The sequence below is a fragment of the Oenanthe melanoleuca genome, chromosome 2 (genome assembly GCF_029582105.1).
Source record: "Oenanthe melanoleuca isolate GR-GAL-2019-014 chromosome 2, OMel1.0, whole genome shotgun sequence".
NCBI classification, from domain to species: Eukaryota; Metazoa; Chordata; class Aves; order Passeriformes; family Muscicapidae; genus Oenanthe; species Oenanthe melanoleuca.
In genome coordinates, this window is record NC_079335.1 from 13127287 (window position 1) to 13151917 (window position 24631).

The 24631-nt window shown below is 36.6% G+C and overlaps 1 protein-coding gene across 6 annotated transcripts in view; it reads right to left on the reverse strand.

The window, feature by feature from the left end:
* Nucleotides 1–24631, reverse strand: part of COL14A1 (collagen type XIV alpha 1 chain) — a 109273-nt gene that overhangs the window by 33120 nt on the left and 51522 nt on the right. For 4 of the 6 annotated variants that reach the window (XM_056486014.1, XM_056486012.1, XM_056486016.1 and 1 more), the window contains exons 17-32: nt 22542–22674; nt 21353–21424; nt 20057–20208; nt 16239–16368; nt 15112–15234; nt 13620–13769; nt 12874–12990; nt 10935–11081; nt 9971–10045; nt 8630–8769; nt 7301–7424; nt 5649–5792; nt 3564–3728; nt 2892–2930; nt 2547–2685; nt 156–298 (exon numbers count right to left, since the gene is read on the reverse strand). In XM_056486014.1, coding sequence (XP_056341989.1) covers nt 156–298; nt 2547–2685; nt 2892–2930; nt 3564–3728; nt 5649–5792; nt 7301–7424; nt 8630–8769; nt 9971–10045; nt 10935–11081; nt 12874–12990; nt 13620–13769; nt 15112–15234; nt 16239–16368; nt 20057–20208; nt 21353–21424; nt 22542–22674 — 1993 coding nt within the window. The remainder of the gene's footprint in view (nt 1–155; nt 299–2546; nt 2686–2891; nt 2931–3563; nt 3729–5648; nt 5793–7300; nt 7425–8629; nt 8770–9970; nt 10046–10934; nt 11082–12873; nt 12991–13619; nt 13770–15111; nt 15235–16238; nt 16369–20056; nt 20209–21352; nt 21425–22541; nt 22675–24631) is intronic. The other 2 variants (XM_056486015.1, XM_056486013.1) reach the window with 1 other exon arrangement.

The window sequence follows — 24631 nt, forward strand, 5'->3', positions numbered from 1 at the left end:
TAAACTGAATCTAAAAACCATGCATTAGAAATTACCCCCTGCCAGATTCAGGTGGTTGTTCTAACAGCAGACTGAAACACTGGCAACAATAGAACTAGACACAGAATTAATCATTTGTACGGTTAAAATCGCTGATAAAACAAAAAAACACATACTATCTAAAATAACTCCAACCAGTGGTTCATATGCTTCATTTAGAATCTCCCACAGGGCAAATGGCTCCTGGGGTGTGTCCGGGAGTATCCGAAAGAGAAACGTGATGGTGTAATCAGAAGGGAGACCTTCAGGGTGCAAATACCTGTAAGAGAAATCATGTCTTTGAAACTGGAACAACATGAAATCTGATGACTTACTTATCAGAATTTCACTTGACAAGCTTTTTATTACTCTGTATATTTCCTTATCAATCAAGACTGAGAAGTGATATAAGTGTTTATAGAACCTACTCAATTTGAAAACTCTAAAAGAATGCCCATGAAGAAAGTAGAAGTTATTGTTTCCCTTGAAATTTATAAAATTGACCTTAAAATTTAACTTTTTTTAATTTGAAGAAATTTAAACCTTTAACAAACAAAAGCCACTCTCAGGACCTATGAAATCGGCTAATTTAGGAGACAATGGAAATGGAAATTGTTTGGAAGACCAGTCTCAATACACATGTCCTTTGTCATTAAACCATTATAAATAGATTAAAATTAGAAGTGACAGACTCCTATAGGAAGCTTTATAAAATATAGAGAATAGAGTCTATACATTTCAAAGCCAAAACAAAAGAAAGTGAGGTCAGAACAGATCACACACTGAAATACAATCTGGTTTCCCAGAATTTATGCAGAAGAGACTGGAAGTTTATGATATAAAAGAAGTACTTTATTTTTATGTCATTTCCAAAAATTCATTATTTCTTACTTTAATTTAATCTAACCTTTTGATGTCAAATCCCAAAGTGAAACATTTGGACAAGTGTCTGAGACAACTGACTGCATGTTCAATGTTAATTAGTCTAATTCCTTAAAACCATAGTAAGGGGATCTGAAAGAAGTCTCCAGAGTTATTCAAACAATGTATTCTCCCCAGATACAACCCATTCCTTCTTAAGTGTTTCTGGCACATAAAAGAAGTATAGATATGTGAATCATGCTGAAAAGAGAGTTAACATGATATATCATCAATATATTCTGCACAGTGTGAGCAGATGATCAGTTATGATGTCACACTGCTCATTTCCCATAGAGAAAGAGAGGGAAGTCAATAGGCAAAAGAAAAAAGCCTTTGTAGTCTGTCCACTGTACAAGAATGAAAGCTAATTCAATGATCAGGGTGGGTTAAACACAAGGTTTGGGGATACAGAGCTCAAAAATGGGAATATAACTAATGGCACTCAGTGCACAGATGAGGTGACAAAGCCAAATGGTATTTTTCAGACATACCTGTGGATCATGCAGAGAAAGGTGTTCTCTGAACCATAAAAAGGAGTGAAAGGCTAATGAAGCAGTAAGACTGGGCTGGGGTAGAAGCTAGAGAATAGCATATAAAGGCACAGAATCAAATTAGAAAGAAGCAGAAAGGGAAAGAGAAGTGAGAAAAGTTATTCCTCGATATCCTCGACATTCCTCATCCATTGAGGCCCAGGAGAAAACATAACAAGAATGTGAAACAGCACAAAGAAGTACAGATCCAACTGGGACACAACAGGATAATCACACACTCTGATGAAATCTATTATAAACTTCAAATTTCCCACTGTTTTTCTTTCTTATTTGTCTTAGCTAAAGAATATTTTTCATTACACTTTCCCACATGTCATCCATCAGAGGCACTGCTTCTCTCTGGTGTCACTTAATATGAAGTGGGGGTCTGGACAGAGAGGAACCCAACACAACATAGACATTGTTCATACAAGAAATGGGGTTTCCATCACTTCCTCTCTGAGGAATGACTGTAAACATTCAGTCAGGACATTGTTCATGGCCTCTTCCACAACCCCCCCAAGACACAGTCCTTGTGACTGAAAGATGTCCTGCCTCCCAGGAAGGTGCTAGGTGGGGTTCACACAGACTCACTTCAACGTAAGTGGATTAATCCTCCTTTGTAACCAATGGCTGGACATAAACTGCAGTAAAAGTGACTGAGGACAGCTGAAGCAGGTTCTCATGCTGACCCTTGCTTCAAGGACAGGCTGAACTCTGAGACTTCAGCCTGCATTCCAGAGGCACCCTTCACAAAGTGCTGCAGACTGGAATCTGCCCTGACATAGGCCTGCATGAAATTGCCAGGTGTTACACAGACACAAGCCTGAAACAGGCTCGTGGGAAAACCAAAACAGCCAGTGGGCTTACCCACTTTTACCTACAATTGTTATTTTTGAATTAAACTGACTGAAGGGTCAGAGCACCAAACAGTTTTCCTATTCATCACTATATCACAGATATACACCAGCAGCTTTGCTCTTCTGCATTAAAAATACTAGTCCCTGAAATGAACAATTGCCTGCACTAGAAAATTATCTTCATGTGTTTTTTGAGTATTTATATGTGAGTACATACTTAGTAGGCTGGGATACGAGAGCATCCTTGTGCAGTCTGTAACATGGGAAAACATTAAATGTACCAGGTTCCATGGAAACCCCTTCCACAGCTGAAAACTCCTTTTCAACCAAACCAAACATTTCCATCATTTTAAATCCTGGAAGATATCAGAATATATATTTTATTAATTAAATTAGTACTGCATTAGAGAATACAAAAAAAAAAAAAAGACAATACCAATTATATCTAAGAATTTCATTGCCTGTTAGCACAAAGGGAAATGTATTGCCTAATACTTTGAAAATAATCTAATGAAAATTATTCCATAAATCAGAAACAAAAATGAACACAAAAATACTCTACCTGCAAAATTATTGCCATCTTTAACTACCAGTGGGCAGGCTGGAAAAGAAAAGAAGATATATTTAAGACACAGTGCCTGCTTCCTGGCTTATACACAAGGAGATATATTGTGGGCACACACCCAAACCAATGCAAATTACTGACCAATAATCAATAAGTGTTGCTCTGGAATGTCTATTCCATTTTCATAGAGAGATGGAAGTGTGGCTTTCTCACAGATTTCAGAATTTGAGTGTGTTTCATGCTTTTGGTTAGGCTACTTTCTCTCTACTTTCTCTCATAATGCAAACAGCAATGATTGGATCTCTATTAATAAATTACCATGTGACCTGAGTAAGAATGAATGTAGCTAGCAGTACTCTTACAGAGGGTTAAAGTAGCCTAGAAAAGAAAATATAACCAACTTCTATGATTCTGAAATGTCAAAAATATCTGAAATGAGTTTTTGACAACCAATGGCTGTATTCTGGCTTTATAGAAACAACCATTAATTATTTTGAAGTCACAACACCTTCATTTCTTTGTCTTCTGTGGAAGTAAAATTAGAATTATAATGTCAATGTAAATTATATTAAAAAGATCAAGAATATATCTTAATAGAAAATTAATAGTTACAATCTCCCCAGTATTTAGCAGCTACTTTAGAAATAAACATAAATCAAAATGGCTAACTTGCTGATGCAGTTTCACAAACAAAAGTGATCAGTTCATCTTCAATCTTTGTAAAGGCATCAAAGTCATCCACAAAGAAGACATGTCTTTCACTGGGCTTGCTGCCAATATTAACTAACTCTGAGTAGTCAGCATCAGCCACTCCAATAGCAAAAAAGGTAAAACCTGTAGAACAAAAAAGAACACTTCTGTGAGTCATTGATTTTGAGAGTGGAAATGCAGAATGAACACAAGTGTATTTGCACTGACTCCTTTCCTGATTAAACAATCACATTTTATTATTATCCTATAGCATGAGAAAATTCACTTATGTAATCTAAAATAAAATAAAACATTCTCTGTGAAATATTTCTTCTGGCTATTTATGCTTAATTAGTTATTTAAAGTTAACCCTTAAGCATTTTTTGAAGATATATAACTACTTGGTAATTTAAAGTTTTGGCATATGTTTAAAAGCTTTTCTAAATTAATGCTACACTGTATTACACAAAAATATCCATGTATCAAGTACAGAATAAATACAAAGTAGAAAAGTTAACTTCCTGTAGGTCCTTTGCAGATGTTTTCTGTGCTACATGTTAGTATATATATGATTTCAAGCCCAAGCTGCCTCATGAGTGAACAATGAAATAAATGCATTGCATTTTATCAGCAATTTAACTGCATTGGTTGAATCTGTTCTATATATTTAGCATGAATATTTTTCAAAATTTGAACCTTAGAAGATTTAAATAAAATGGAAACTGTATCCTACATGTTTCAGGAGCAACAAAAGAGCCATTAAGTTTTCCAACATTTTCCTTTCCATAAGAGATGAAGGAAAAAACTTCTCTATATCAGGCTGAATATTATTAATGGATACACTGTTCTAGCATGGCTCAGTCACAAATTTATACCAGTCAAGCAACATTATTTTTAAATTTAAATGGGACCAGGGGCATTAATCACCTTCTGCAGAGGTTTTAGCATACCAAAACTTTGACTTAATACATTATGTGTTCATGTCTCATCCAAGATCAGCACCTTTGTGCCAGACTCCATCAGAGATGCCCATCTCTGCCTGCCCCAACCTATCTGCAGCCTCACTGCCCAGCACACTCCAGGGGAAATGGGAGAGGGGAAATCGTGCCCCACATCCAGCAACTGAGCCCTCAGTAAGTGCCATCTGCTCTGGAGAACATTCCCACTCCAGGAGCTAATAATGCAACTGCAAGACTTACCTGAGAGATGAACAGTTTTGTTCAGCTTAGACACAAACTCCAATTTATTCACAAATACATGGTTTTCTTGACTGCTACTTAAAACAGGTTATACAAGCCCACTATTTTGGCATATGCTTTATTTATGAAGCCCCTACACTCAGCAACTAGCAACAAAACAAGGAGGGAGCCAAGCTGGACAATTACATTGAAACCAGCAAAATACACTTGGAACTTCATAGCTGTCAAAGCTAAAAGCAAATAAAAGGCACAGATGTAATTTCTCCTTAGGTCACCTCACATTAAAAGGAAGATAAATTTTTTCTTCCATCCTTTAGTTTTGTTTCAGGTGTGTGACTTTTGAGTTTTGATACAAACTTCTACAACAATTAATCCAGTTCTTACACTTAGACTCAGAACACGGTGTGGCTGCTTAAAGCTCTAAAACTGAAGCTTTAAAAAATTCCTAGAGGTAATTAGTGTAACATGAGAGCAGGTCAGAAACAGTATAAGAATTTTCAATGGACCTCTTGTGTAGAAAACAAAATAGTTCAATTTGTTCATAACCACAAGACTACATTTTATAGATGACAATCCAGATTCCCAGGATCATATTCCCCAACTTCTTCATTCTGGGAACAATTCCATTGACTACTGCATGATTTTAGCACTGCTGCCAAAATGAAAAATAATTCCATTAATCATCAAAAATATCCAGAATATAATCATATCCTAGTGATATTCTGGTTTCTTAGCAATTGCTGTTTTCTTTAAAACTGAAAATCTGGGGCAAAAGCTATCCTTACCTCATGTCCACATTTAATGTAGATGCAATTAATGAGAAAAACAAGAGCATGAGAATTGTTTTTAAAACCACACATTTTACCGTCTAGTTGCATCTCTCTGGAGACTTTGTTCACATCATCCTGAGATCGCCCATCAGTAATGACAACCAAAACCTTTGGAATGCCCCTTCTCATGCCTGCCTCTCCTGTAAATAAGTTCTCTCGTGCATGTTTAATGGCTTTGCCTGGAACACAAAAATTGACATTGACTGTGAGATAAATCTGATTTCTACTGATTTCTCATACCACATGTTAGACATACATACAATGAGAAATCTGCTGTGTCCTGAGCAGTCTGTCAGTTAGTTCATTATGTAGTTATTAAAAGCAAGATTTAGAAAAGTTTAATTTTGACTGTAAAGTTTCAAGTTCCGACGGCTCCGGCCATCCATTTTTCAATCCAGAAGGTGAAGCTTGCAAACATGATTTGTGTGGGTGTCCTGGATTCAGCTGGGATAGACTTCATTTTCTTCTTTATTGCTATTACAGTGCTGAGCTTTGGACTCCATATGAGGCTAATGTTGATAATGATGTTTTGGTTGTTGCTAAGCTGTGCTTACCCTGAATCAAAGACTTTTCAGAGTCTCACTCTCTGCCCTTGAGCAGCTGCACAAGATGACTGGAGGAGAGTGTGCACAGGACAGCTGACCCAAGCTGGCCAAAGGGATACTCTGTACCATGGAACATCCTGCCCAGTGTATAAACTGGGGGAGTTGGCCAGGAGGGGCCAATCCCTGCTCTGGAATGGGCTGAGCATCAGTCAGCGGGTGGTGAGCAACTGTACTGAGCATCATCTGTTCTTCTTGGGATTTTTCTCCCTCCATTTATTATACCCCTTTTAATTACTGTTATTATCATAGTATTTAATTTTATTTCAAACATGAAACTTGTTGTCCCAGCCCACAGGCTTTACCCTTTTCTGATTCTCCTTCCCATTCCACCAGGGCTAGGGGTGAGCAGTGAGTGAGCACTGTGTGATATTTAGCTGCTGGCTGGGTTAGAGATAACAAATCTTTCCTTTTGTGGATTGTAGGGCACTATCTACATTAACAACTGAGAATTCCACTGTAGTAAATGGAAAATTATTTGGATAATGCTGAAAATGGGTGCAATGCAACAGCTGCAAGAAATTTCTGTGCAGTCTGAAAATAAATTATCTATAATTTTTTTTACATCAGAAAGCTATCCTAAGGGATTAATTAAAAGGCAACCTTAACAGTCATCTTTCCCCTCCCAATCTTAAATATCCCACAGAGGCTTAACTCTCCTGGCTTATAAGCCAACAGACCCTGCACTCTCCAGTTTTCTACATGTTCTGCGAGCTCCCTCCCACCCTCTCTCCTTTCTCCCTTTGCTGCTTACTTGCCAAGCTGATTTCATATTACTCCCCATTCCACCTTCCACTAATCCAAAATTAATTTGCTTTTGCCCTCCTGCCCCTCTCCCTGCCTCCCTGATCCTTGTTATCACTGTTGGTCAGTAGGGTGAATATGCAGCAGTAGGGGTTGAAGTGTGTGAACTGCAGATTACAAAGACTTTCTAATTTCAGATCCCAACCTTTCATCTCCAGTGTGAAGACAGCATGTTATCACTGGTTTTGCAGTGATTAATTAAACCACTTAGCAAATAGGAAAGAGATACTGCTCAGAGAAGCAGGGGAAAAAGACTGCATTACAATCACAACCTTTCTCACCTGTCTTTGTGTTTCCTCCTTTGTAGGCTATTTGCTGAATAGCTTCAAGAAGAGTCTCTTTTGTTCTGTATGCATTCAATTTAAATTCTGTCCTGGGATCATCACTAAACTGAATTATTGCCACCTGTGCACATAGAAGATGTTCATTACAAAAGCACCACCCAGTGTGGAAGCAAAAAGTAAGTGAATCTGACCACTTAAAACAAGGATTTATCTTGTAATTTTGCTTCATCCTTAAATTGAAACCAGACTTTTTTTTTTCTTTATGAAAGCTTGCACTAAACAAAGTCCAATTTCACTTTCTGAAACTTTGGCAACCATCTAATACTTTCTGGTTTCATTTTGCAGCAAACAGGATGAGAATAGTAATACCCACTTTGGCAGAAGCCAAAGCATAATCGAGCCCAAAAGCAAAATCCTGGCTATGGCTGCTCACATGTGTACAGCTATTCACACTCAGAACTGCTGGGACTTAATTCAGTCTCCACAAATTAATAATTGCACATAAGTAACTTAAGTTAGGGAGCAAGACTGAAGCAAGTAATAGAAAGATTCAGGAATATGTTTTGAAATATTGCCTCTGTCAAATATGACACTACAAGAGTTAAGATCCTGTATTAAAATACTGTACACTAAACCCCTAGAATGCACAAAGCATATATTGATTTTCATATTCCATAAGTGATGCCCCTGATTTAAAAGGAGCTATTGTGTTTAAACTTGTGACAAAGCTTCTGAAGCACCATTAACTATATTCTGGAAAAATAGCTGTATAGCAAGAAACAGTAAAAAAAGTATTCTTCAGAGTTTGGACAAGTTAAAATTAATTTCCAGTGAGATCCCAAACCATATATTATACATCTAACACTTAAAACAGTAATATATTTGCCAATGATTTTTTCTGGAGTACCTCTCTAAAAAAATACACAAATGGAACAATCATTGTAAATTTTATTTCAAGCACTGTAGATCCTGTAGAGTGTGTGATTTAAAATAACAGAACATTTAATTTTCCTTATCAATGCAATTTTTAGCTTATTTATAACTAAACACTACAGTGAGTGCCAAAAGCAATAACAAACTTAAATGTCAATATAATTAGAGGAGACTAAAATTATATTTAGCCTTCATGCTACCAAAATTACATTGTGAATTTTAACACAGAGTGTGCATAAAAAGGTATTGAAAAAAGATATTGACCTAGAGCAGTTTATATTTTCACAGAACTGTGAAATTATGTCAGTTACTCCTTGATTCATTTAACTTTTGGTCTAGTCTAAAATACCCTGTCAAGTCCATGCACCCTCCATTTCTGCAAATATTGATTACCTGTGTTCCATCAGGACCAATCTTATCCAAAGCTCCAACAGTGCTATAGAGAAAGTTAATTATCTTATTGAAATTGTCATCTCCAATACTCCATGACCCATCCACCAGAAATGCCAAGTCAGCTTTGGCTGCTTTGCACACTGAGGAAGAAAAGCAAGATTTTTGGAATTACAGCAACGCCTCAACTCCTCCTGAAATCTCATAAATCACTTAAGAAAATGCAACCATCATGAAAAGCCCTTGTTTAATGTTGGCTAATTATGCTTCAGCCAACAGACCTGCTGGCATTGACTTCAGTGCAGGTGTAGAACCAGCTGAGCTCTGCAAGGGGAAATTGTCTGCACCAATTGATCCTATCACAGAACACACTTCAGTGTTCTTTAAATAATAATAATAATTTTTTAATAATTTCTATTTTTATTTAGGTTTTTAAGTAAAGTCACACATGAACTTAGACAATGACAGAATCCTTGCATGACACAGTAAGCAAGATGACAGAAGTTCAGCTGTGGAGGTTCCACTGGGAAACTATTCCATTCAAAAAGTTACCCTGAGGTCTGCAGTGTCCAATGCACTTCAGCTGCACTGTGTAGGAGCAATGCAGGTTTCACCCATCTCATCTTATTCCAGCACTTTTAGGCAAAATGGCCTGCAAGAGCTGTACATTTGCTCACACAAACTCTTCCATGGGAACTGGGAACCTTCAGCACTCCATATAATCCAAGTCTCTTGGATAACAAAAACCCCTCATTATTTTCTCCTGTGCAGTTCTAAACACACACACATGCAAGGTCTTTTTTCCCTGTGCTTGTGGGTTAAATTCTCTATTTCTATATGTCAGTTTGGTCCACCGACTTCAAGCTGATGTAACTTGATCCTCAGTCTCCACCAATAATGCTCCTGTCACAGAAATATTATCAACCTCTGTACAAAACTCTATGCATTCAAATAATAGTAAAGGAAAGTCTGCATTTAAAGAGGAGAGTCTGAACTTGGCCCCTACTTTTTTACATTACCTAAAGTATACATATTTTTAAATAATGCTGCTTTTCAAGTTTAATTATCCTAGGATGTCTGCTTCAGTTGCAAAATATGTATGGTTTAGGAGTTTTGGAAAAAAGGAAGTGTCACATATATTAACCACCCTTTCAGCAAATTTTAACAGTACAATAATGAGGTCAGATTTTTAGCTCATTAAATTTAAGCCAGCTGCCTTAACAGTGTTTCTACAGCAAATGTCTTGTGAGATTTGCTCCCCACAGGTATAAAATAGCATCAGAAGCAGAAAAACATTGCATCAACACTTTAAAATTACTAGAAACTCACACATGTAGCACTTACCCTCTTTTGCAGGTGGGATTGTAGGTGGTGGAGGTGGTGTTGAAGGTGTTGTTGGTGGTTGAGTAGGAAATGGTACTGGAGAATAAAAGAAGGAACAATCAAACATGCTTAAAGCCCAATATCTTTAATAAACACCATTTTCTACTCATCTCCACATTAAAAACTCATTATCTCTAATCAACTAGTTGTGCAATTAGAGATAAATGCAGGTGAGTGCACACAAGAAAATGTCACCTGAAAGAGAATATTACTAATCCAAAACAATTGATGGGTGTATATTCAGTGTGAATGACACAATAATACACCTGAACTGCTACTGGAACTGCCCCTTTTTGAGATTCCCCAGTGTAGTAGATCATGTACCAGCACTATTCTTGACCTAGAATCCATAATTCATTTTGAAAAAGGTCTATGTCCTTTTCCTTTCTCACCAAAAGTCCTCAGTAACAAAGTATGTTTTTATTCACCCTGGAAGTGTCACGGTTTAACATAGTTTGGTTTTTAGTTGGGAAGGAAGTCCATGACTTCCCTGTGGGGACCTTGGCAGTTTCCCTCAGGCCTGGCAGAACCAGTCATCTGGCCACTATGGAATACTGACACCCTGTTAAACCACCTTTAAAGCACCTGAGGTGCTTTCAGGTTTATTTTCCCCCAAAGTCATAGATATTCAGAGTATCCCATACTTTTTTATAGGTGGGACTTTTTATGAAGAAAACTAAACCATCCTCCCTGTGTCATTCTCATTAAGAAGTCCAATAGAGTTGTTGAATGTGACAACAATTAATTCACAGTAGTGGTGCAAGAATCCCACATGTCTCTGGAGGAGTCACAGTGGACTTGAAAAATTAATAACTCAGCTAAAGTAAACTGTGTAGGAATAGCAAGTGTGGGCAAAGGGCAGAACACGAGAAGCAATTGAGCATTATTATTGCTGGCTGAACTCTGTCTCCTCTGTCTTACTCACACGTTGTCTCCATGATGCTCACAGCAGGGCCCTCCAGCTCCTGAAGCTGTGTATGAACACTGATTTTATATTTGGTTCCAGGCATCAGCTCAAAGAAACAATGTCTAGGCGTCCCTCCACCAAGATTTACTTCTTGCTTTTTTCCATCTGGAATTACAAAAGAAACAATTTTTTTTTTTTTACTGTTTTATTGAATAATGTAGTTTAAATCATAAATAAGAAGGGTACATGACAGCATATGAAGGGTAAGAGGTGACATAAGTTAATAAACTACATGCTACCTTACTTTTGGAAATTGACCTCTGTGCAGAGATCTCTGCAACATTTCATTCTTCATATTAAGTAGGAGTTGAGGAATGTGCCAAACATTTTCAGGAAAAAAATATTAATTTTGCCCCATGAACTGAAGGCAATAAAAATCACTGTCATGAATGGGCTTTGGATCTAAATTATCAGAGCCTAACTAGGAATTGTTGCATGATGTAATTCTATGGCATCCTTTGTCTATGCCTCTGGTTCTCAGCATCTCTAATGTCACAACAGAAGAGACTGAGCTAGATATCATATTCCAGCTTTCACTAGTAACCACTTTGCAATGGTTAAGGAATAGCATTTACAGGGTTCCAAAACTGATTCTGCTAAATTCTGAATTGGAAAATACATTGACAATAGAAAAAGGCTGGGTACTGGAAATAGCATAAGGCATATTTTAAGAAGAAAAGCTTTATCATCATTTAAAATCTGCAGCAGGAAGAAATTAAATACAAGCAACAGATCTCACATTTTACAGAGTATATAAAAAAAGACAGTCATTCAGTGCTTATCAGGTATTACACTAGTATAAAAATATTTGATTGGTGCCTGACCAGACATATATCTGACTTGACAATCAAATCCCTCTAGATTTATTAATAAGAAACATTTGTTCACACTCTAGGTTATTCTGCTCACATTTAGGTGCTTTCAGCTTGGCTAAAACAATTCTGGCAGTTCCATATGAAGAAAGTAGAATGTTGGCTAGCTCCCAGATGAGAGGGATGTCTGTGCTGTCTTGGGTAAGCCAAGATCTCTGCTATCTGAATAGCTTGTCTGTATTTCAGGGCTTCAAATAAACCTTATCACCATTCCACAGAAAGGTCATTACTTTTTTTGCCACAAGATTGGTATTATTGTTCATGATACCTTTAACATAGCCCATTAAGTGTCACTAACTGCACTTCTCTCAAGTTATCCAAGGTTTTCATTTGCTGCCACTCCAAAGACCACTGATGTCTACTTGGGATAAGAGAGCTGGTCTGCACAAATAGTGGCTTCTCCATAAAAGAAATCTTCTGGCTACACCTGAGAATCAGTGAGGCTGAAGAGGCTGTAATTTACCCTCTGTGCATAGTGTTAAAAGCATCAAGACACCTTGTGTGGCTGCATAAAGCTGTGTCATGTTTATCCATATGAGTAACATTACTACTATAAGCTACCATGAAGCATCAGTAGAATGAGAACAAACAAATGTGGACATTGTCCTGATTCTGTGGGCATGGTCTGGATTCATTCAGAGCTTTTCTACCCTTCTGCCCTCTTCTCCTGTCTAACCTAATTCTACAGAGCTACTGCTGGTTCTATATTTACAAACTTTGATATATTCAGTTCATTCTTATCCATCTTCTGTTCCTCACAGCAGTGAAAAACCCAGGTAATCATCTTTCCTCTACTGATAGATGAAAGTTCCTGACATAAAATGCACAAGTTTTCAATGTGTTTGACATAAAAGGACAGGAATGTTACTTCCATTCTGAAACTGTGTGTACACACCTCTCTTCTGTCCATCATTTCCAGTTTTTCAGGAGCCAGTCTACAAGTCTAACTGCATACATATAATTTCTGTGGAATTCAATTCTCTGGGTTGGGCTGCAGCTGCACATCAAATTATTTAATAACTTACCCTCAAGTGACTCTATAACTACCCTGTAAGCAGTAGCATGCCTGTGAAGCTGCCACTGAGCACACAGACTTGTCATGCGGACTTGGTAGGAATCCAAATTCGTCACACCCAGATACACTGAAAATTACATATAAAAAAATTAGTTATATACCTCTATTAAGACATAAGAAAAAAAAAAGAAAATATAATTACAGTGAAACCAGTGCCAATTCATTTTTAACAATAATGTCCATAGATACTTTAAAACATCAAGAAAATCTAAAAGAAAAATTTAAAAAAGAAGTGAACCTTCAAAACAAAAGTTTGGAACTTTATACAATTAACTTAAAACTGTATTAAAACAGTTATTACAAATAAGTATAATAGTATCATAACAGCAGCATTTATGTCAACATCTAATTTAAATCTGAGCTTTAGCTATATAAAGAGCAAATAATCCTACATATGGAGCTAGAAAAAAATATACTAAATAGACTTTTCATTAAGGAAATTTACATCTACTACTGAGCAAATATATTTTTGACTAATAAATAATATCTGCTTTATGATTTCTGTCTTACTAATATCCAGCAGATCACTTTAAAGCCTGGTATAGTCTCATAGAGAGAGACTTTCATTTCAGGAAAAAAGTTTGCACATGACTGAGCAAGCTTTCCACATGAAAATTTATTCAGGGAGCTGTAGAAAGCCACAGTTGTAATGAAAATCAGCTTGTAGAGATCTGAAGAGCATGAAATCATTCTTACAGGTTTTGGCCACGCCTGTTAGGGCATCACTGAAGCCTGTTGAGTATGAAGCAAATACTTTAACACTGTACTCTGTTCCACTCAAGAGATTTAGAATGAGAATGGTATTAATATCATCCCCTACAAAGGTCTCCAAGGCAGGACCAGGAGCTGCAAAAAATGAAACAAATTAGAAAATTTTGTTTGTTCATCCACTAAATTAGCAAAAAGTACACATGTTCCTAAAGGTACTGCTATTTTCTGCCTTTTTTTTTTTTTTCTTAACCATATACAAATACAAAGACATTCTCCTCAATCCTTGCAAGGATAGAAGACACAACTAACACACTTGGGAAATTCAGCAGTGGGATTCATTAAGGCAGAGCTTGACACTGGCATCTGTTAAGACCCTTTTGTTCTGCTTCAGTGACTTACTAGTGCTCTAAAGAGGCAGCCAAGTATCTCCCCAGTTTGATTGTGTGCCAGGACCAACAGGGAGGACAGCAGATGCCAGCCAGCACTACAGTCCCTCAGGGCTTCTTATACAACAGCATCATTTAATATTGTACAAAAATGATAATGTAAATAGAAAAGAATAAAACTTTCCCAAATCAGAATAGCAAACAGCTCCTTCATCACTTCCCCTAGTTGTTCTGGATACACTCCAGAAACCAGGCAGCAGTATTGTCTTTGGACAGTATTTTAGTCCCTAAATGGTCACACATCTGTGATTTGCTGTCAATAGAGGACCCTGTTTTTCTAAAGAAATTTGAAGGATTCTGGATGTCTCGTCTGGCTGCAATGTACAGGTGGGCAAAGGATACAGCACACACAAAATAGACAATGAATAAAATGTCAAATGTCTGAGAAGAAATGAAAACCTTTTATTAGGAGGGGAAGGAAGTTGAACAGGACAACACAGAAGAGAGAAACAGTAAAAAGCAAACAGTCTCTTAAACAGAGTCACAATAAAATGAAAAAACATAGACTGAAAGAGTTTAAAAAGATTAATCAGCCCTAGGATGGAAAGTCTAAGGGAAAATCTACTGCTGCCTACACCTACCTTATGCAAGGTGGTACAGAAGATACAGACAGAATGTCTTCAGAGGCAAACAGGAAAATGTAGGTGAAAAAAGACAAATTTTGCAACGTGGGAAATTTTTATTACATATTAGCAAAGACACTTGCAGTTACAGTAGTCAAAAACTGGGAGAGATGCTTAGAGCAGTTTTAAAATCTCCATGGCTGGAGATATAAATTCAGCTGGCCAGGGTCCACTGAAACCTGTTCCAGAAGCTGGCCCTGTTTTGTTCAGGGAGGTGGACCAGATGATCTCCAGAGATCTTCTCCAACCTGCATCAGTCTGTGACTACGAAACTTTCATATTCAAAAATGAGACACCAAAGTTAACACTTTCAAGGCTGTAACTGCAACTGATAGATTTAAGAATAAAACTAAGGGAAAGACGACCTTCAGTCAGAAACGACCACAAAAAATCTGTTTAAAAACTCACTGTTGACAGGTTTGTAGACAACCCTGTAACCCATTGTTGCTGAAGGTGGGGCATCCCAGCTGATACGTAATCTGTTGTACCACTCATCTGAGACACGTAAATTCCTAGGAGCAGACAGGGGCACTGAAAAGAAACCAAACTGGGCTTTTACAAGTTCATCTCATACAAGTTTATGCAGAATAATTAAGATAGGCAAATAAAAAGTGCATGATACCCAGTACTCTAAGATTTACAAAGATAAATAATCAGGATGAAGCTCATAATCAAATTCATCCTTTGCATTACTCAGTGGGTTAACCATAAACTTTGATCAACAAATGATGAATTTTTGAATTAATTCCAAAATTTTTCCCTAAATTTCTTTAGAAAACCAACTTACTTCTGTTTCCTAAAAATGTAAGGTAATTTAGAGATAATTATACATTGTATAGTTTCTTCCAATCCAAGCGCACTAAAGTTTTTAATGTATAAATCGTTAATCCTGTAGAATGGAATCAAAGGAATTATTTACAAGTGATTTAAGTTTCTGCATAAATAGCACTTCAATTAAGACAAATTATGTAAATTAGAACACTTCAATGAAATTATACTATCTTTACTACAAGTGCACAATGAAAGGATTTTTTACAACAAACAGGAGAGAGGAAGCTTAAGCTACAGCTGAGTAATCTTTTGGTATTTGGTCAGAACTCTGGAGATAATGCAATCACTTTTTATAAAAAGATCAGCAGCATTTCTAATGACCCTTAGGAAGTAATGATCTCACACAAAAGAAAATCTAACACTACAATGGTTAGTTTGATACCAGGCTTTGTTTACTTTTTACTGTATTGGTTGGCTTGCCCTTGGTGGGCTAGTTATCAAGTATTTACCAGCTTTATTACTGAACAAGTTTCTGCAAACTCAGAGTATTTGAATATAAATTGCAGCTTGTCTGTTAGAAGAAACCCATTGTTTATAGATCAATCAACTGAGATTAATTTAAAGTTCTAGTCATATAAGTCATGCAAAATAAGCCCACATTTGTACTAAAATACATCCCTACAGACAAGGAAAAAAAGCCACAAACAGTAAGTCTTTAATTCATGCACATCCTGGCCAAAGACAGGCAGGAAGTTTGTACTTACAAGTTTTGCCAGGAGCTGAGACACTGACTCCTTCCCCATCTGAATAGATGGGAGTTATGGTAACTTTGTATTCTGTATCAGACAGCAGAGGGTGAAGTAGAAGAGTGTTTTGTCTGCCAGGCACCATAACCTGGGGGGGTCAGAAAACGCAAAAACAATCAAGCTTAATGACTAGAGCCAAACACTTTATCTTACATAGTCTCTGATAACACATTCTACTAGCCTCACTGTATAGCTTGAATTTTCAAATATTATTGAAGGTCTACAGTAAAATAAAATCACTACATTATTCACCCTCTTATACCAAAACAAAATAAAGGAAATGTTCCTATGGGATAACACTGTTTTATATTAAACCAATGGGCCACTATAGGCCCATAAACCACTGATACTCTTTGGATTATAAATACTTAAACTATTTTACTGTACAGACAGAATACATCCTCTTGATGTATTTATTCTGGACATGTTTAGATTTTCTGAAGCTTGGTAATAAAGGCTGATATTTTTGTTCTTCTGAGACAAAAAATCCTCCTTCTCTGGGAAGTAGGAAGATCGGGTTATGAGCTCTGGAAGCATTGAACTGAGCAATCAGGAATAAAACATGCTTGTCTTGTCTACATCTAGTCTGGAGACAAGCAAATGAAGGTAGCTATTTAGGAGAGGAAGTAGGATGACATCCCACAAATACCACAGGATCCCAAATTTCCATGAAACATGGAAGATCTGCAAGAAAAATTCAACCAGGCAACCTGGTAGTAGAGCAGCTGTAGCAATTCCCCTGGGCAGTTTTTGGTTCTAGAGTATGTTTCAGCCTGCTGAATTAAGCACAGTGAAAGGTTTCCCCATAAGCAGCTAATTCTAAAACTCTTCAATAGATTATTGAATTTTAGCCAGAGCCTCAAAAACCATATCACAATAGTGGTGGCAGGAGTGACAAGCAAAGCCTTGCAACTGCTTAACTTGCCAGTAAAATTTAATCTCAGAGAGCTTCCAAATCCTGTATGGGAGCCACTCATATCAGATGGGCATGGTGAAAAAAGAGAAACAAGTCCTGTCTCTGCTGTGCTCTGAAGTGATGCTGTTGGAAGCAAGTCCCAAGGTCCAGCATCACATTTTGGACATCCCCTGGCCCACGTCCATTGTGTGAATCTATCACTTGAGCCAGAACTACACATATTTGGCAAGAAGTTGAGAGAAGCATAATCCCCTTAAACTCATAGGGGGAAAGCAGAAACTGAGTCTACAAAAGCATTTTGTTGTTTCAAAGACTAATGTGTGTGATGATGGCAAAGTTCTGAAGCATGGACTCAGGAAAGGTCTCCCAGTTTAACACTGCAGGATACATTCAAACTACTTCTAATTTTGGCAAGTGATACAAAGAAGGAAATTTATCTAATGCACCCAGGTGCTGAGACTTGTCAAAGTGCTTCCTTCTTTGATAAAAACTGAATTTAAACTATTAATAAATGTTCTTGAAAGATTTTCACAGTCCTCTTCCATATACATGCATTCAAAACACACAAACTAAGTTTCTGAAAAAATGCAAAAATTTTTTTTAGTTTTTTAGAACAATGGATGCAAGCACTGAGAATTGCTTCCTCTCCACATGTGCATAATCTTCCACAGATCAATACAGCTTTCAGCAATGAGAAACATTTTTTGCTTTAAAGAGGAGAAAAAATTTGATTTTTCCAGTGTGTACAGCACACCCAGGAACATATATGCAATTTAGAGCTTGACCCTTCTGTATTCTGTTACATTTTCTAGTTCCTGATTTTCAGCCAATTGCATCAAGAATTATAAAGCTTAATAAATTTTTTATGGAAAGGGAGGAGTAACTGAATCTTGTATCACTAAAAGCAGAGCCAAAAATCTTAAGCACTCACCACAGAACTGTCACGCTATAGTACATGTAAGCCCAAATTCCACAAAACTTTTGGGTTCTGCCTAAAAATATGCTTCAGCATATAAACACTCCCCTAAAATTGAACAACTGTGTTGTTTTATTGACATCTGTTGTGCACCTCTCAGGTGCTTGAAGCCACATGATAAAATACACTCCTTTAATTAAAATGTGCCTAATTCTAAGTATAATCTTACATAATTCCTTTTCCAGCGAAGTGTTAATGCACGCAATTAATTTCAAAGATGAAATGTGGCTAAACTCTTTGCTGAATTGTGACCAAAGATAATAAGGCTTGGGAGTGTACTTAAATAATTTATGAGAGTAGAGCCAAGATACCCACCTAATCATACAGTTTTATAATTTTATTTAATGAACTTTTGAGTCAGCTCTGATATCCTTCAGACAGCCACTATTTTAATACCTTTCCTACAGTTTTAATTTCATTTTAACATAATGGTCATTGAATACTAAAGCAGAATGTCATTTATACCATCCAGCTGAACTAGAGAGCTGAAAAATAAATCAGGGATCTAAATTTCAGAAAATCTGAAAAATTTATTCTTAGAAGTACAGTAAAATTTGTGCCATTATACTGTGCAAGTTTTTCACTTTATTATATAGTATACTAACATCTAGTTGAGATAAGTTCATAGAGCACATTTCCTAGCCCAAAAGGACACCACTATATTGAAAATTCATTTTCAGGTCATAGTTGAAATAGGTGGTTAAAAAGTACATTTCCAGCAGGGTCTCATAAAAGATGAATAAAACTGAAATGGAAAAAGACAGATTCATATTTTCCTAGAAAAAATATATTTAACTCCTTTTAATATTTTTATTGAAATATCCTGATATAGTGCTAAAAATGTCAGCTGCTAAGCATCAAAAAGAATAACCCATATTTTTGCCCTATGAAAAGCAGTGGCTCAAGTGGCAGACACAGAGGGAGAATGACAGGAAATATTTTTGCATTCTGAGCGATTTACTAAGGAAATAATCTTGAAATAGACAACTTAATCTTTTAAATGTACCTACATGGAACTATCTCAACATATTATAACAGATTTTGTGGAAACCAAAACTAAGTTTCCCCAAATTTAAAAATAATTTTTAAAAAAGGTACTTAGCCTAGCTGAATTCTGAAAGCATCTCAAAAATTGTAAAAAGTTAAAATAATGGAGTTCAGGCATTTTTTTTGCAGGGGAAGGTGTGTGTTTTGGTTTGTTTGCTATATTCTTGTAAGAGTACATGCAGTAATCTTCAATCCTTAAAATATTTTCCAAAATCTTAATGACCAGAAGTTTTTCTTTGTAGGAAAACTTTAATCTTGATCATACATGGCATTGGAAAAATAACAAATATTCTCAGACACTTAGATTTAAAAGTGCTGTCTTTATTGTGACATGTTCGGGTCAATGAGAAGTCTGAAAACTCTGCATTTGAACTTTAATTTATTTGAAAGTTAAATTTGAACTTTAGCATAACATGAAGAGGGGAGAGGCAAAACTGCTGAAGGAAAACAAAAATTGTTAAGACTCTCCTGTACAAACATTGAAGTGTCATTAAAACACAATCTCAGGGTAGAAAAATGCCTAGGAGTAAAAAATAAAACTAAAAATAAAAAACTCAACTTGGATGAATTTAAAAATACAGGAAAAAAAAAAGAGAGCCAGCTCCTTTTAACTGTGAGCTCATTAAACATCTGTGTGACTGTGCCTTGATCTTACATTCGACTGCTGTTGCCTGCAGTGCAGCAGGTGCTTTACAATTACAGCTTTAAAGTTCAAGCTCACAGTAATATCAAACACACATCCTTTACTGATTGCAAAAAAGTTGTCATATAAGAAGATAGCATGTCTTAGCAAACATTAAGCAAGCTTATGAAGCCAATTAGAAAAGCCATACAGACCATTCTTACCGCTTCCTCAGCACGGTCGCCTTCTGCAGTGACATAGGTCACTCTGAACTGCTGGGCACTGTAGTCAGAAATGTCCCATGTCACCCTCAGACTTGAGGTTGTTTCATCATCTATAACAAGGTTTCTGACTCCTGCTCGAAGAACTAAATCCAGAAATATTTAATTATTATTTTCTCAATTATATTTTTAGATTTAATTCAATTTTTATATTGTGCTGATTATCACCAATTAGCTGCAAGTTCTACAAAATCATGGTGGCTCTGAAGATCCACAGTGGTGCAAAACAATATTACTCAGTCATATCTGGGCTTGATAATACAAGACTATAAGCACTTATTAAAATAAGAGTTATCTTATACTTCCATTAACATATAAGATCCTATCTGCTTTGTTTGTCTTACTCTGTTCATGGGGCTTTAAAATAAACCAAGCTAAAATGTTACAGAAGAGATATAACCCAGAAATTATGTTCCTTAAAAGTCAATTGTCTAATTACATGGAAAAGAAAGGGAACACTCAAAACTAAACAGGATTCTGAAGAGTTTCCAAGCTCACATTTATAAGGGGAAAGAGAAATTCTAGGCGAATTTTGAACATTAGTCTCTGTTCTAAGTAATACCACTGGTATCATTCAGAGTCCCTGCAGTAATACTGAACACGTCTAAGCCACAGTCTGCACCAGCCAAACCATATTTAGGTGTTTTTCTCCATATTTTACTGCCTAGTTGTTTTTCTGCATATTTTGCTATTTCTTCACATGCTTAGTGGTTTTTCTATACATTTCTTAGTTTATACCAATGTTTATAACAAGATAAACTATTTTTAAATGTTTTTTACAACTTGTTAAAACCCTTCAAGACCACGAAAACATAAATTGTACTAAATAAAAAAAAAGCTAAAAAACAAAATACCAAAATTAAAAAACCCAAAATAAAAGTAAGCAGCAAAGTTCTAAACAACAACTAATCACTGTATCTAAAAATCTCATACAAAGCACATAAACAGCATAAAAAATAAACAATAAATCAGTTTCTGCATAATCAGATTAATTTACTATCCAAAAATCCTGTTTCTCCCACAAGTCCCTACCCTGTGTAAGGGGTTGTCTCCTCATCCTGTGCAGAAGCTTGGCCCCACACAGAAGGGGGTGCAGAGCACAGTGTGAACCTTTCAGCAGGAGCATCAGCTCCTCCATCAGCAGTGTCACAGCCCTGGCCCTGGAGGAGCCTCTGGGGAGCCTTAGTGCTCTGCACTCACATTTAAACTCTTGGAATTGGCTCTGCTTACCTGCTGTGCTGGGCTCAGGGGTTGTGGCACTGGTGCTGCTCACTGTGGAAGGTACTGTGGTGGAACTTGCAGCTGGAAAACAGGACTTGGCTCACTAACAGCTCAACGAAACATGGAAGTCACAGTAGTTTTCTTGCATGTCTTACTATGACAGTGAAACTATGTGCTCACACCTACAAGTATCCCACACACTTCAGACATTTCAGAGACTACAAGAGAATTATTCATTTAGTTTACTTTAGGCACATACATTTGCAGGATTAGCACTAAGATCTGCAGATAAGACATAATTATAAACTGTATAATCAACTAAGAATGCATATATTTTCACAGATTTCTGGCTGAGCTATGCAAAATAGACTTCCACTTTGACCATTTGTTAAGGTTGTCAGATTAAATAAATTGAAAGTTTTTTAAGGGTGTCTTACTTCTGTCCAAGTAAAAGATCTAAAGTATGCTCAGCAACACTGGGAAGTATCAGCATCATTTGGAGGGGTGTGGGCTTTTTATCTTCACAGAAGATTTAGAATTAAGCCTGCAGTTAAATTACTACTAAGAAATTAATTTTAAAATTTACACATAAGAAATACCATTGTTTAATTTATCCAAGTAATTAGAATGGAGTAATCTTCCTGAAATACAAGCCACTGTTTTGATAATAAACTATAAAATAAGGTGGACATGATTTTAAAGTTTTGTCTTTGTTATTTTCATGCCAATGTCACAGGAGGCCTGTGTAAGCTTTTTGGACCATTATTTCAGCAAAGAGTGAATTCACCTAAGAAAAAAGAGTATATTCAAAATGCCAAACATCTTAAATGAAATTCCCGTAAATTATTTAAGACATTTAAGACACATCCCTTCCAAAATCTGATGTATCTTCTCACAAGGAACTCTGTTCAAAGGCTAAATATTAAAGTGTAGAATGGAAGAATATCTACCCAGATCCAAAGGTTATTAATACCACAGCTCAGATAGGGAGCCAAACCACTATTTTGATTCAATGCCATCTATCACATAATATTGAACAAGAAAAACAAAAACCAGTCAGCAAAGCCCTGATGCTAAACCACCACCTGCTTCAATATTATAGCTACCCAAGATGAGCTATGCTTTATATATAAGATATATGCATCAAATTTAAATCACTTAAACATTTTTGTAAATTACAATCAAGAATTTGTCTTACTTGTAGCTCCAAGAATAGCAACAACTTCGCTTTCAGTTTCATCATCAAAAACTGCCAGCAGAGAAACTTCATATTCTGTGTCAGGCAACAGACCCTCTAGAACATGACTGTCTGCATCTCCATTTATGACAACCTAAGTTACACAGCAAGATTGAAGAATGTCAGTTCTGCATTTGATTATTCTACATTAATTGACTGAAATGAAAGAAGGAAAATCAATTCTCCTTTAAAATAAATGAAATCCACACTCAGGTCTGCCCAAGAATTTATTTATACCACAGAGTACATCTGGAAAAAACATTTAAGAATGTTTAAAATGTATAGTATTATGCTTTCACCCACAGCCAATTAATTGCTAAAGCTGACCATATGCTTCTTTTTTTCCTAGTGAAAAATCAGTACAATTCAAAACATTTGTCAATAAAAACAACATAACAGGATAGATTAATTACCATTCATATTTCTACAATTCAAACATTGTTATGACAAATGTATTCAGTATCTCCCCAGCTTTAAAAAATGCTGCTTCAATGCCAGAACTGTAATCTCAGTTATAGTTCCACACTTCTGAATTGAATTTGAAAGAACACATGCTTCATACTTGAGGACTAGGAGAGATGTGCTGATGATTAGTTTGCTATGTGGTGTGAAGTTCTAAATAGTAATTTTCCTCATTTCTAGCTATTACAGCAGCAGAAGACTGACATGCAATGTGAAGCAAGTTTCACTTCAGATTTCTGTGTGTTTCATTTATTTTATTGGAAGAGATCACCAGATAGGGAGGAGCTGGAACAAAAGGGACTATAAAACAGAAGGTACAGGACCCTGAGCAGTAATTCTGGTGAAATAGGCTGGCCAGTTTTGGGAATAGTTTTCAGGTTACATAAACAGGCACTACAGTAAAACAACCTTTCTCTGTGTTAACACTGGCAAGTTTCTAAAGGTGGTCACTTTATACTCAGCATCAAAGTTAGACTTATAATGGAAATCAAACAATAGATATATCCTATGTAAATCTGCCATAGAAGTTTGCAGAAACAGCGAATCACATTTCATTCTTTTAACCTCCAGAGGAGATTTTCTGAGTTGGTCCTGGGGAAAAAGGACTCATAACACAGTCACAGACCTTCTGAACTCAAATACAAAAACCAAAAGCTGATAGAAATGAATTGGGGCCATGCCTTCTACAACTATAAAGTAATGAATCAGCATCCCCTGTTGCACACTTTCTGGCATATATTTTTTTCTTGGGAAAAATTCAGAAACCAGCTTTGAGTGAATCTAGCTGCATACTAAGTAGATACATGTAATGCCTTCCTTTTTGACTCCCCAGTGCCTCTGGGGCAAATCATTACAAAATATCTATGCACAATTGCTTTCTCACAAGGAACTTTGGCATACTTTCTGAAGCATCACTTCCTTCACCTTTCCCTCCCTGCTAATGTAGCCTACAAAAAACAACACAAGTGCTGAACTTCCAAGTGGCCAGGACAAATAGCAGCACACTAGTACAACAGCATTCTCTACTGTAACCTAAATAGAAGGTCCTTCTCGAATTTATTCTGGCATTTTAGTGCTGACACCCAACTGCATGCTCCTCACCCATCAGCAGAGAGGGTGAAGTGAGATGGGAGGTGTGTGATTAACCACCATCCCCTGACCCCTCTCAGCTAATTGGCAAGTTGGGTCTTGGGAGAAAGAATGAGGGAGTGCACATCCTTTGTCTGCATGAATGATCACTTAGCTGGGAAAGAAGCTTAAAGAGGCAACAGCCCCGAGGTACTGTGCTATCCTAGGCCTGACCCCATCAGAGAGGTCATGCAAGGAGAGAACAAGAAAGCAGCTCAGGCATTTTTAATATTTCAACATTCTGAAATATTAGAGCCTCCAGCAGTTCTTTTTGAATACAGCGAACACGTAGAACCTTAGCAGTTCAAATATTTATTGATAATTTATTCTCACACTGAAAGAATACAGATACCTCACATGTCACTTAAAAATGTGACTTAAGGGCTTTCACTGGCAGCTACTCACTGGAAATGAAATAGAAACAAATCAGTTCATCTACTGCTTGTGGATGACCTCTGTCC